At 43.1% G+C, this 13,907-nt stretch overlaps 1 protein-coding gene across 3 annotated transcripts in view; it reads right to left on the bottom strand.

Annotated features, from left to right (window-relative positions):
• The window catches only part of JARID2 (jumonji and AT-rich interaction domain containing 2), a 225,360-nt gene that overhangs the window by 121,493 nt on the left and 89,960 nt on the right, over positions 1-13,907 (bottom strand). For all 3 annotated transcript variants that reach the window (XM_086740168.1, XM_086740167.1, XM_086740169.1), the window contains one exon: positions 5,635-5,770. In XM_086740168.1, coding sequence (XP_086596294.1) covers positions 5,635-5,770 — 136 coding nt within the window. The remainder of the gene's footprint in view (positions 1-5,634; positions 5,771-13,907) is intronic.

Below are 13,907 nucleotides of genomic sequence, written 5' to 3'. Positions count from 1 at the left end.
TTAGTTGGAAACATCTATATTTAATCACAGTTTAAAACTAGCCAGAAAGGCTGTTTACTCGGAATGTAAAGGGGAAATATTGCAAAGTTGAAAGAGGTATTCCTGTTTCTGGAAATGCATTTTAAAAATCCACTTACACAGACAAGGGTCTTTGGCACACTTACAATCTTCTACTAAAGCTTAGGAGACAGACAGACATTACCCACTGTCAACAAATGCAGTTTCACATCACTGATGGAGCTAAAAGCTCCCTAGACAAACGTTAGCATAAAACCTTCTTCCAGTATTTAATTGCAGCCTTCAGAAACAAGAGAGATTAAGTTATCAGTGTATTTGAACCATCACAGTGAACAAAGAGGGCTACTTTCTTGTTCAAAATTAAAGGCAGGGTGGTGGTCCGGCCTACATATCTGCACTGGGGAGGAAGGAAGCGTGTGCCGCTCTGGGCACAAAGGGGCGCAGCTGAGACAGCAGCACTTCCCGGAGGGCTGCTGTTTTCCTCTACGCAAGTGGGACGAGAAGAAACATGGCCTCAGCCCAGAGAAGACGTGGTTGCCCTGCTGGCAGCTGCTGCCACCCCACATAGTTGGCTTTTGGCAGATAAAGCACGGCAACTGAGCTGAATCACACAGCTTAGCTGTGTTTAGGCATTTCTACCACGTCTGTCGCAATGTTTATGCCATGCCGTGGGTACCATCTACACAGCCAGGGAAAAGAGGTCTCACCAGCAAGTTGGAGTCAGATGAACCCAGCCCCCACACCACTCTACCACTGGACACCTTCATTTTGACATGGCCCGCTGGGGAGCATCGACAGATATCCCCGTGCAACGAGCAGGAAACACTTGAAAATCCACGCAGCAATGACAAAAATAGCTATTTGCGGATAGCACTGCCGCCTGCCCTACCCGGCCTGGCCAGCCAGTGCAGCAGCCCAGGGACAGGCAGATCCAGACCTGGAAACAATCTGCTGCCACTGGGTCCAGCGTCATAGTCTCACCACAGGCTGCCTCGGAGGCTCCTGCCTCTGTGTCAAGACGCTTTATTTTTGGAAAAAGCAAACCTCCAACAAAAGTCACGTTAGCTTTTGTGCAGGAACAGCTGAGGGCAAGAGTGGATCAGCACAAGGGAGGAAGGGGCACCACAACCATCTGTGGACCAACCATCACCACCACTAAAGTGCTGACATTGTTCCTTCTCTGTTTAAAGAACACACACAAATGAATAAATGATTTTACCGATCCCAAATGTAAAGTGAAATCCCCCAGAATAGCAAAATTACACATATTTACTCATCTCTTGATTTAGTAAATGAGCAAGACTTCCAATTTCTGCCTTGAACCAAAGCATTCCCTCACATATATTTGATTCCCCAACTAGATCATGTTTGGCACAAGCTTAACATAGCTGGCATTTTTTGAAATTGCCATGACACCTCTCTAGGACAAAGTATAGCTGCTGAAAATGCACTATCTGCTTGAATAATTCTAACACCTGGTTTGTCATCTGTATAGATTAACTAACTACCTTAAACCAACAAGCAAACCTTGGCACTTTTTCCATTTACAAAATGTTAGCACTTCTGTATCTCAAATTTCTTTTTTTATCAGAAGTTTTGAAAAATAGCATTTAAAATCTTATGTCACAAAAATTTACTTGATGGTATACTCTTTTGAGGGTAGTGGATTTATTCTCATAAACAGAGTGTAAGCAATAATTACATCTTCCATTGCCTTTTTACAGCCTTATCTCACATTTTAAGCTGCCTGAGAAGAAAACAATTCCCCAAGGGAATTAGTTTTCCTTTTAGACGAGGATCTCTGAAAATTGGTATCAAAATTCCAAATACCAATCCCTATTCTTAAAATCCTAACGCAAGTGGCAGGCAGCAGTAATCAAAATCACTAAAGAGGTCCCTCTGGGTTTTCCAGCACGTGACCTTGTTTCCATAATCAGAGTTCCAAAATCCCATTTAGGGCTGCAGAAGGTTTCTTGAAAATCTGCAGAAGCATCAACTTCAGTTTTTATATTCCCACATGCGGGAGAGGAACATGTAGCAAACAAAGCCATACTGCAGTGTGTCATTTTGTAGTATGAGAATATCTAGAGTCAATGTAAACGTGCATGCAATATATCCACAAATACAACAGTCATACTACAACTGCTCATCTTTCTCTGAAATACTTCTAGCTTGGGGTGGGAAATAAGCGTAAAGAAAGCAGAAAAACAGTTAGGATGAAAAGTAACTGGCAACACAAACACTAAGCAAAAATTATCAGGTGAAAAGGAGATGTAAAAAAGGTGGGAGTAAGGAGACCTGCAAACACACTGCCACCTCCAAACAAAATCCCTCCACTGTAATCAGAACCACCGAAGTAGCAGGGTTTCAGCCACAAACTGAAAATGGCAGGATTGTTTTCAGGATAACAAATATCTTTAATAGTGAGGCAGAGACAGCCAAATACTATAATACATATAATTTCCAAAAGTAGTTTGAATTTTTATTTATTTACATTAAATTTTATTTTACTTTTATTATCCATTTAGAGACAGAGAAACGGACGTTAATTGTCTCTGTGCCACCACCAGTCCATCTTAGAGCTTGCAGAAACTTCAGTATAGAGAAGACTGCTGTTAAGGGGTCACATTTAAATGTCTTGCTTTTCACACTATCAATCAAAGAGGCACTAGCTACCAAATCATTAACAGTGATACTACTGTACTCACCAGCTGAAGCACTATTGACAATCATTTTCATTCAAGTTTAGCTGTAGCTTGGCAAATGCTGGCAAAGCAACTTTTGCGGCGTGTTTATGCAACTTCAGCCACTTCAAAATCCATAAAAAACAATCCAAAAAAAGTTAACCAGTTGCAAGGGGCTGGTCCATATTTTACCTTTCTCTATTGCCAGAAGTGAGTACTTTCTACTGAAACAAATTATAGGTTTCAAGTCTATACATAAATAAATAAATTTAACGGATGACAGTTACAAAACCGGAACAAAGAAACTCTCTCTGCACTACAGATGGTGGCACTGAGATCAAATCCTGCTACCTAGTTGTTTGCAATCCCCTGAGCTCTCAGAAGTGCATGAGACCAATCCACGCTTCCACACTGAGCAGGGAGCTTGGAGAGCTCGAGCCCCACTCAGACCCCTCCTTCCCACTCCTGGAAATGGTTAAATTTGGCAGATACAGGAAGGTGACCTATTCGATTTTCAACATCTGAAGGAGCAATACCCTTTAGAGTTCACTAGGGACAGCGACAGGACTGTGCAGCACAAACACTACGCTGCATGCAACCCTAAGCAGAATTCATGCCAGGGGAGCCCAGCTTTACAGAGGCAATGAACACATTTAACTTCAAATTATTTCAGCTAGACTCCCCCACTCCCATCCCCACCCGCCCCACTCCCCGAGAGCTATGGGTGCTGAATATTAATAGAGAGATCACTCACTTAAAACTCCATTTAACTGCATGCTACCTTTTGGAGTAACTCACAAGAAACATTGGTTACGGCCTGCATGTTGGAACAGAGGACATATGCAAGGAAGCATTTTTCACTCCACCAGTATGAAATCATGGATCTAAGGCTCACTCTTAAAATATTACATTTTCCCAAATTCAAAATAGCTTGTTTTTTTCTTAGGATGACCTGCTTTTTCCTCAGTCCAGAGACACCTATGGATTTGAAAATACATGGCTACGTTTTTTTAAAAGATATAATGAACAAATTGCACGTTTAAGTAGATTTTCTTAATGTCACTGGACAATATAAATCCTCCTCCCTTTTGCAAAGCTTTTTTCTCTGCATAATGAAACACCCTTCCAAATATCAGTGGATAAAAGAAAGTTTTGGACAGTGATGCTGAACTAGAGCAGTGCTGAGAAAGGACATTTAAAGAATCATTTAACAAACAGAAAGACACATAATATCATCCTGGCTCCAAAAGAAAAAAATAGACCACCACACCATATCCCCAAAGAACTGATCACCTACTATTGTGGAGGAGAAAAAGCACCAAACACTACAGTTCTGAACGTGAGAGGCAAGCTCTGAAGATGTGAGCCGTGCCGCTGCCAGAGGAAGCCAGTGGCATACTCTGCGTCTGGTACCTGCATCGACACAGCATTCCCAGCCAACTCACTTTTCATCTAAGCTGCCTTTGGAGAAACTAGACACCATAAAAACCTCAGTCATTCTGTAACCTGGCACACCATCAAAGCCTCCCAACACACAATTACTGTGCTTCACGCCTTTAGACTTTTTTTCCTTTGACTAAACAAAACTCCCACAATGGAATAAGAAACTTTCCAAGAGAAATTGTGTTTGACAGAAGATCAATGATGCAGAGGTGTTGGAGGAAAAAAAGCCCGTGCTGTTTTGTGTACACCTCCAAGCTTATTAATGGCTTGCTGCTAAAGCTAGATGCCCCTTCCCATCAGATCAGTATTTGATATTATTACTGAACTCAGAAGTCTGAGGTCTTCTTAAACCACATTAAGGAGCCTGCAATTGCTTACGCAATACAGCAGCTTCATCATGCTGCCTGTAGTTATCCAGGCGTTCCCCTAGCTTTTGCCTTTTCAGCAACAACACTCAGTGAAAATGCAGTGAAATTTGACTCACCGTGTCAAAAATGCAAGCTACATATAAATATGAATAACCTACCAAGTAAGCACCGAGCTGCTGCTTTAATGCATTAGCACATGTATAGCTATGCACATGCCTAAAAGGAACGGCCATAAACCTCCATAAAGAAACAAATAAGCTCTTGTGAGTGAAGTGAAAACCATAAGCCTGCCCAGAAATCTGAATCCTTCTAGTCATCGCTTTCAAGGCTCAAGCCAGCATGACAAAGCCTTTTCAAGAAAGGGTCCTGTGTCAGGGACTGAATCTGAAAGAGATACACTTTATATTCACCTCTCAGGACACCATGGCTTTTTTAAGCAAGCTGTAGAGAAAGGGGGGAGCAACAGATAATAATTGGATTAAATAAATAAAATTAAACTCCTTTCAAGACCACATCATCTAGGTTTGTCTACATTTCCTTTAAGAGCCTTTAAACAAGTGCTCTGTGAACCGCTAAAACTAGGGAAGTCAACGTCCCAGCGTTTGCATCCTCAGTCCCCTAAATCTTTTTATGTAGGTCCTATGCTGTTTGATCTCTGGACAACAGCACAGACTGAGATCACTTCAGAGTTACACATGCTGGTTAGCCAGTTTCTTGCATCTGAATTACACAAAATTGGTAAATTCTGTTCAGCTGTCCTTCCCCAAAATAACTGAAGCCATCACCTTTAAATGGATACCTTCTCTGTTAACACACTCGACACATGAGGGAGCAGACTGCCCACAGAAGTCTCCTTTTCTACAGAACAGCAGCCTGTCCCTGTCCTCCTGCCTGACACCTACCCTCCATCTTGATTCTCATCTCAATCCGTTTGCCAAAAACTGAAACACAAGGAATTGTTCAAACAGGGCACTTTAAGCACGTCAGAAACGAGCTATTTTGTGCAGATCAAAAGGGCACAGTGCATGCCAGACAGTGCACTGGCCTGCTTCCTCGCTACAGCAGAGGAATAACATGGAAGAGGATCGAGTCCTTCCAGCGGTACCGCAGAGGCAGCTCACCGTTCACTGCTTTGAGGCTCCCGCTAATACCATCGCCGTGCTGCCGCTTCTGTGCGTTCTTGAACTCCTTCAGAGATAAATAAAGGACCTTCCGCACCACCCTCTCCTCTGACCAGGGAATCCCATCGCTGTCATCCTAAAGAAGATGGAAACGGAAAGGAGACATTAGTTGCACGCATCTGAAACAAAACCACAACAAAACCCAAAAGCCTAGGGCTACATGGATTATTTTTTATCAGAAAAAGAGAGGAGCTGAAGAAAAATACTATGTAACAAAATGCAACCTAAACTTGATCAGCTCTAACAGAAAACAGAAACATAACTGCTATCATCAAATCAGAGCATTAGTCCCTCTAATCTTTTATCCTGCAAACAGCAGTAGCTGAGTACCAGGTGTTAGACAGGAGGCAAAATTTATTTGTGAAAATCCTCCTAATGAATTCCTTATGGAGAAATTTACCAAAACCAGGAAGTGCTCTCCCAGATAATTAAGAGGAGGGAGGAAAAAAACCCAAACAACACTGAATTGAAATTTAAGAGGTAAGTTTTGTGAACCAATTTCTCTTGTCGCAATTTTGGCCTTAGTTTGTGCCCCTTGGCTCAAGATTTTTTTTCTCTGGTTTAGTGATTTGCATTTATTGCAGTGTTACAACGAAGTTGTACATTGATAACAACGAAGTTACTTTGAATTTATCTCAGCATAAAGCCAAGTGGAATTTGGCCCATGGGGCATATGTTTTCTACTTTATTTTTAGGAGATAAATGCTATATTGTCAAAAGGAATACTAGTGTATGTCATATTTAGTACTTGCTTAGTTAAAAGATTAATTCCCTGGAAAGGTATTTCCCTAAATTCCCTTTAGCATTCAAATAAATTAAGTCAGCAAATTGATATAAAGACATAAGTGAGATCAGGTAAGTCATCATATTTTCAAAAGCCCTATAATTGTCTTGGGGTATTTAAAAATCACTATTTGAGCATTCTTGCCCTTGAATTCCTCAAGGGCTATTCACTGCCAAGTGAAAAGACTAACATTTCTAGGCAGGCCTTATTTAGGTAAGTGTACCACAGCACACTGCCACAGTTCACTGGAAACCCCAAAAAGTCCCATCAGTGATCCACGCCAGGAGGCAGGAGAGTTTATAGCATCTCCTGTGTCAAAGTGACCAACACCATCAACTTAAAAAAAAATATGCATAATTTAGGCAGCTTAAGATGACCATTGATACATTTTTTTTCTCCACCTCTGGCAAGATACCAGTATTCAGCTGCTGAATTGTAATCAAAAGTATTTCCCCCCACAGAAAAACTGTATGACAAATTACTTGTCCAAAAAAAAAAAAAAAAAAAAAAAAGGCAACACAATTAGTGCAGTGAAAGCAGCAGGCATTTTGGCAGCAGGATGTACGTTTCACACGAGGGACAAGCTACTATACTTTGAACAAGGCTGAGCTATGCCCAGGGAGCTTTAAAGCACAGGCAGCTCTGGGCCAAGAAAGCAAACTTTGTAACCCAACACCCACAGCAACCTGAAAAAAAAAAAAAAATCTCCAGGCAAGCATTTTAAAAGGACTAGTACATCCAGTTATTCTGTCAACAGAGGTTTACACAAACAACCCCAGCTTACCATTTTGCTGCCAACACAACTCCAGCTCTAACCAGAAGTGACACTAAACAGAGGAGGGCTGCAGCCTGCTTGATTTTAACAGAGTTTGCCCAAAGACGCCCCATTATGCTCCCACTGACTGGCAGGTACGGAGAGGAAACCCAAACGGGAATCCCACCAGCAAGGGCCTGGTGGGATGTCACACATTTCTGTTGTCACAGAAACAACTTATTAAATCCTCAATGGAATCATGCTCAGTTAGGAAATGGTCATAAGCACCTCCGTCAGCCATCCGTATTACGGACACAGGCCTGCACACACCACTTGCTCTCTTCAATGGTATTTGTACAAATTCCTAATATAACAGGGCAGCAAACGTGAAGAAGAGGATGAAGAGCCCTCTGGCCAGGCACACTGCTCCTGACTCTGAAAGCCTAGACAAGTTACACAGAAACCCATTAAGAGGCAACAAAACGATCACCTTGTATTTTTATATACTTTAAGCCAAGTATACACAAGCTACGTGTTAACGATCAAGCCCAGTCAACGTAAGCTGCGCTCAGAGACACGCTGCCTTCCGTAGGCCCTGTCAGCCCAAGGCCTCTCCCCTGTGAAACACCAGGCCTGTCCTGAAGCCATGAACAAACCCCGTCCTCCACCAGACCCTGCAATCCCCGAGGAGCTGAAAGTTAGATGAAAACACCCATCAGTTCCTGATCCCACTGGCCCTTTTATGCCTGCTAAAAATGCAGAAAAAAAAAAATAAAAAACCAAAGAAATGAATCCCACTTAAACCTGCTTTGTCATGCTGGCTCACTGCAAGGAGCACCTGTGTTCACTGTTTCAGTAGCCACAGGGTGAAACCTGCTAACATGATTGATCTTTAAACGAGCACCTGCCGATCAAGCAGCCAACTGCCGTGGGACAGTGACCACTGGCAGGTACAACCCATGCCCTGGGACATGGTGGTTACAGTCCCTGCGGCACGAGGGAAGGAGATTGATCACCACACACCAGAGGCCTCTGGTCCAGGCCATCCTCTCCAAGCATTTCTGTGACGGCCTGCAGACACCTCTCTCCCCCCAGACGATGTGCTGGACATGCACAAAGAATGGCGTCCCCTGTTTTCTGAGGGACAGGGCCACTGAGATGTCTTCCTTGTGCCAGCTGGAGGCTCCAGCACTGCTGCAGGAGATGCTCCCGCCTTCCCACCAGCCCAGGGGCTGTGTGGGCCACAGTGCCACCAGCGAAGAGATGGGTCCCAGGAGGCAGGAACAAAGAACCCCTCAGCAACTCCTGAAGGAACACAGTAACATTTCACACCATGCTGAATTCACAGAGCTGTAAAACTCAAGATGAACCATATTGGCTTCATCCCGCCTCTATGACAGCAGTGCTGCCAACAGAAAGGCACGTGGGGCAATCTCTCCACACCAGAGCTCCCACCAGCCCAGTTGTGCTGAGGCTGCACAGCCACTGTCTCGCCTACCCTGCTCTGTTGTGGGCTTTCCTCGCACCCATCACTCAGCCTGAAAAAAGGTCCTTAAGTTCCCCAACGCCATGTTATCCAAGGTCAGCAAAATAAGGGGCTAAGCCGCTGCCAACACCCACATTCACGCGGCTCCATATGCAGGAGCAATAAAAGGGTTTCACAATTGTCGACAGTATCTTCCCCTGAGCCTGCGGCACAAAAGCAGCCGCAAGCCAGAGAGCAGCTGACTCAGAGCCCAGCTGAGCTGCTGCTCCGCCAGCAACACAGCTCCAGCTCCCGACACATTTAGCCATAATTATATGGGTCAGATCGTCTCTGCCTCGTCACGCCAGTGGGGGGAGAGCCGCCGTGTACCCCGTTCTGCACTCACGCCGCCAACAACTGGAAGAGTTATCTCACGTTAGCAAAACAACACACAGACATCCAGAACCACTTAGAAATATCCTCCAGTGAAAGCCTTGAGGAATTAAATCTATGTAACTTCTCAAAACAAACAACCAAAAAAAAAAAAAACCCTCAAAGGGACTGACTCGATCGCTGCCTTTAAATATTTCCACAGAGAGTAGAAATTTGATAATATACGGCTCTCGAGCCTGGCAGAGAGGGATAAAATATCATCCAACAGCTGGAACTCAAATTCAGAAAAATGTAAGACAGAATTAAAGAACAATTTCTGCAACTGTGCAAGTAATTAGCCATTGAAACGACTTACGGGGAACTAATGGATTGTCCATTACAGAGTTAGACCCAAAAAAGGACTGAGTAACATCTTAAACTGTAGGTTCATCATGGCAAGTCCATAGCCCTCACTGTGCAGGTCAGCCAAGATGATTTCTGCCTCCCAATCTGACAATAAGATTACTTTTTTACCGAGTTTATAAGGTAACAGATGCAAACAACCAGGGAAGCCCTGGGGCAGAATTAAGAAACAGAACTGCATCATTTCCTCTAAACTGCTAAAAAAATTAATCATGCCATCTTCTTTGTTATGCCATTTCAGGGAACCACACGTTGCACATTTATATCTGAACTTCAGCTACTAGGGCAGCCAAGCAATAGTTCAGCAAGTTCAGTCCGAAGGGACAGGGAAGAGGAGCACAACCTCTGTTTACCTACACAGTATGCTCCTGCGCAGGATGCGACCTTGTAGATAGCAGAGCAGCTCTGTTTTGTGCCACCTGGCTGGCAGATTCCTTTCAGCTCTACAGTTATACTCAGCTCTGAAGTTATATTCAAATCTTTAAAAAAAAAAAAAAAAAAAGAAAGAAAAGAAAAGAAAAAAACAAAGAGTAAAGCAGGTAGAAGTGAGAGGCAGGCTTCACGTCACCTCTTGGGTAGGTGAAACATCAGCCTGAAGTAGCAGGCGCTGCTGCATGCTGCTTTGCTCCATGAGAAGCAGCAGAAGCATACGCATTCACATGGCTCGAGATTCTCCGTTCATTCATCGCCAGATACGGCATTCTTTGGCCTGGCCCAGCCTTGCCTTAAGCAAACAGGAGTCACAGTTCACGGGGTAAACCAGAGCTGGAACAAGGGAGAATGCATGCAGCACTCCATGCTATTTGTTTTACTTTTATGTAAATACTTCAACAGCAGTGATGGTTTTATTTGAAAAGTCAGGACTTTGTAAGGTACAAAGATACTTATAAGCACGTGTGTTATGATTCAGTGTGGCTGGCGTGTTTCCAGCGCTCTCTTTGGGTCTTTCCCAAGCACGCATCTCCTGACCCCATTCTTCATGCCAGGTTGCAGAAAGCAAAACAACAAAACACAAACCCCGTCTTTTTTCTTTTTCCAGCACTGCAGCCAACGCTCGGTTAAAATCACTGTGGCACCCAATGCCCTAAATGAATATGCTTTCATGGTTCAACAGCCCCCAGAGAGTCTTTCCCGCAGATGTAAGAAGGTCATTTTGAAGCAATGGGAAAAATAAACCACAAGCTTCTACCCTTTCCTCAAGGATATTTTTGAAGGAGAACTATTTCAAAGGGTGGGTTTTTTTTCTGTGTTTAGTTCGCAACAAAATAAAAATCTGTCTTTTGCATGAAAAACAGACAACACATTTTCATAGATCGTATAAATTACTTTTCAGCTGAAGGACCAAAATGGAAATGTTTGTTTACTAGATTCAAGACCTGCAACAGATTTTTGCCTTTTAGCTGTACATTATCAACGGAAAAACAGTTATACCTGTTTTTCTTTAAAAGCCTGACCTAAGACAAATTAGTCTTCTGAGGCTGAAAGAGATCTGTGCAGCCTTGAGTGAGTTACCACTGCTAAGTGCGATGAGCACGCTTATTCATTTACAAAGCCCACTTCCTCGACATACATATGGCACAGCGTGAACCTCATGAGAAAGTGCAAAGTCTTACTACTGTATCAACACGTATACCTCCCTTGTTGCCTTAGCAGAGGTCTCCACTGCATCGCCAAGTCCCATCAACCTTCTCACCTCTCTAAGCGTGCATTCTACTCACAGAGCAAAACCACATATTTAGCCCATCGGTGCAAACTCCTTCTCTATACACAACTTGGAGGAGAAAGGGGGTCGTTCCACAACCAGATGGTGGAAGCTCTTCTCAGCAGAAACTCCTAGCAGAAGTTTGAACTTCCAGGGTAACAATTTGAAACCAGACTCTAATATATCCAACCATATCTACATAAACAAACATTTTTGGCTCCTTTTGGCAGCTATCATGCTGCTTGGACTTCTTACAGCCAAGCACAGTCTCATGCAAACTGGATATACCCATATATACCCACAGTAATATCTTTACAGTCTTTTGCTTACTATCAAGGTCCCTCCACAACATTCTCCTCTCAGAATAAAGTTCACACTTATTTAATATTTAACCTTTTAATCAAGTTTAACTATCCAGAGAGGATGTAGCAGATTCTCATTTAAAACAAACTGCTTATATTCAGTGAGAAAAAATAAAACCTCATGAATGGCTTAAGTTGATGAAGATTGATACGGTTTGGAGACTTTATAGTACAGTGACTCATGCCTTCTGGAAAATGTAATCTGTTCTGTCTAGTTTAGGAAAATAGGTCATGTTTTAAAAATGTGCTAACTAACATGAAGAAAGGGGAAATGTTCTTTATTAATGGTTCTGTTATAGCATTTAAGTGTATCTGGTAATTATAGCGACGTTTTCCCTCAAACTTCCAGAAAACTTGCCCAGAGAACTCACATTACGTTGCAGCTTCTGAGAACCGACGTTAACATGGCAAAGAAATGATGGAGGCAAATAAAAATTTCTCATTTTCCTGCTTTTGCAGTTCTCCTACAGCTTTCATCCCCTGCAACCTCCGGTTCGTTTGCGCTTGTTCGCCATCTCCTGCTGCACCGGGGATTGTTTCCTCTCTTCAGAACAAATGCATGGGAGACAAGCACTCTGGTTTTTGGGTCACTAAAGGCCTCAGGCACTTTGGAGCCCAGTGAGCTTCAACCTACCTGCTCTTGCAAGAATACATTAGAGTAGGAGAGTTACAGTCAAAATTTCCAAACACAAGTCACTAGTGTCTTCATACAGGCTCCTACAATTGCGGCACAAAAAAAATAATAATTCCTAACTTTATCTTAGACTCAATAATGAAATATTTTAAAATAGCAGGTGTGTGTGTTAATTGCTTCTTTTACATAAACTCAGGCACCTTGGCAATGTTTCTGCACCTCTAGAAAACTACTACTCAATATGAAACTAGTGAAAGCTTACCAGACATCAACTGTTTCCCGTGTTGGTCTGCCAAGATAAACACTTGAGGGAGTGGGGGGGGGGGGAAGAAGGAAAAAAAAAGCTAAACACAAATTCAGAGTAAACCCAGGTCTAAAGTTTATCAACTTACAGCAGGACTTCAACTCGAACCATCTCTTACTGACAGCAGTGACTCTACAGCTCTAGCTTTCTTAAGCCAGACCATGAATCTAACCAACCATTTTGCACACAGAGCGCCTGAGTGAATTCACACCTGCCACCACACGGAATGCACCTGCCCCAACCCTGATGCCAGCACTAGCCCTTATGTGGCCATTTGACCAGCTCGATTGGGCAAAATAGTCAAAATCTCACCCCAAGACAAGAGAAATTACCATTTTCAGACAGATTAGCTCCCTTACTCCACGTAGCCACACAAGAGCTACTGCTGGGGCAGAGAGAAAGACAGGATTGCCCCTTTTAGCAGCAACCCACGCTTGGAGGGATGCCAGTCCACCATGACACCACACCATGACAGTCACCGTGAGGAAGGGAGGGCATCACAGATGGTATTCAGAAAATTAAAATCACTTTGCTGTAATGTAACTCTTGTAAACCACAAATATCTCATTGCATTCAGACAAACCCTTTTTTCCCACAATGAATTATTTACTTTAGGGGAGTGAAAGGGAAATATATGGGGGGTGTATCTGTCACAAGGCCAGGGCCTGTGACATTTCAGGTAGGTCACAGCCTGACAAGGGATGATCTTGTGTTTGACCATCACTTTTAGCCAATTTACACCACAGCAAAAGCTCTGACTTGACAAATAGGTTCCTTACTCGGTGCGCTCTCCAAAAAAAAAAGGGAACATCTCCTAAAAAGCACACTGAATTACCTTTGAAAGGGTATGCTGTATACAGATACATGCTTCCCGGTCAGAAACCAAAATAATTTAAGCATCATCTCCCATGTAGGTGAACAGGTCTTAATCCTTCTTAAAAAAAAACCTAAACAAACAAATTGACCTGATGGGAGACGCTCACTTCTCTGAAACGCTGTGAAATAACGTATACTTATCTTTGATTACAGACTACTAAAAACCTACAGCTGAAATTGGATTAGAAACTTCTGCTGAAAAACAGTTTATTGCATAACACAACTCTGACAGCCTGGGTTTCTGGCCACCAACTGAGCCTTTAGAAAAATCTGCTGGGCAGCTGCCAAATCAGCTCTTTGAGTCTTGGCATGTCCGACATCTGAGACAGTAGTCAAGGCAGCCACATGTCCTGTGCCATCCACAGCCCTGCACTTTTATGGTTAAATGGTACCATCAAAGAACAGAGCAGTACGAGCCATTAAACACACAAAGGTAAAAATCTCCTGCAGCTGTGGATCTGACAACTCTGATCATGCTGCAGAAGACTGAGAGCCACAGCAGGATTTTTTCTTTTTCAGGATCTGGTATTAATTTGA

The sequence above is a fragment of the Chlamydotis macqueenii genome, chromosome 2 (genome assembly GCF_036417535.1).
Source record: "Chlamydotis macqueenii isolate bChlMac1 chromosome 2, bChlMac1.mat, whole genome shotgun sequence".
Classification (NCBI taxonomy): Eukaryota; Metazoa; Chordata; class Aves; order Otidiformes; family Otididae; genus Chlamydotis; species Chlamydotis macqueenii.
The sequence above is the reverse complement of the archived record's forward strand: the minus strand, read 5'-3'. Positions and strand labels throughout refer to the sequence as shown.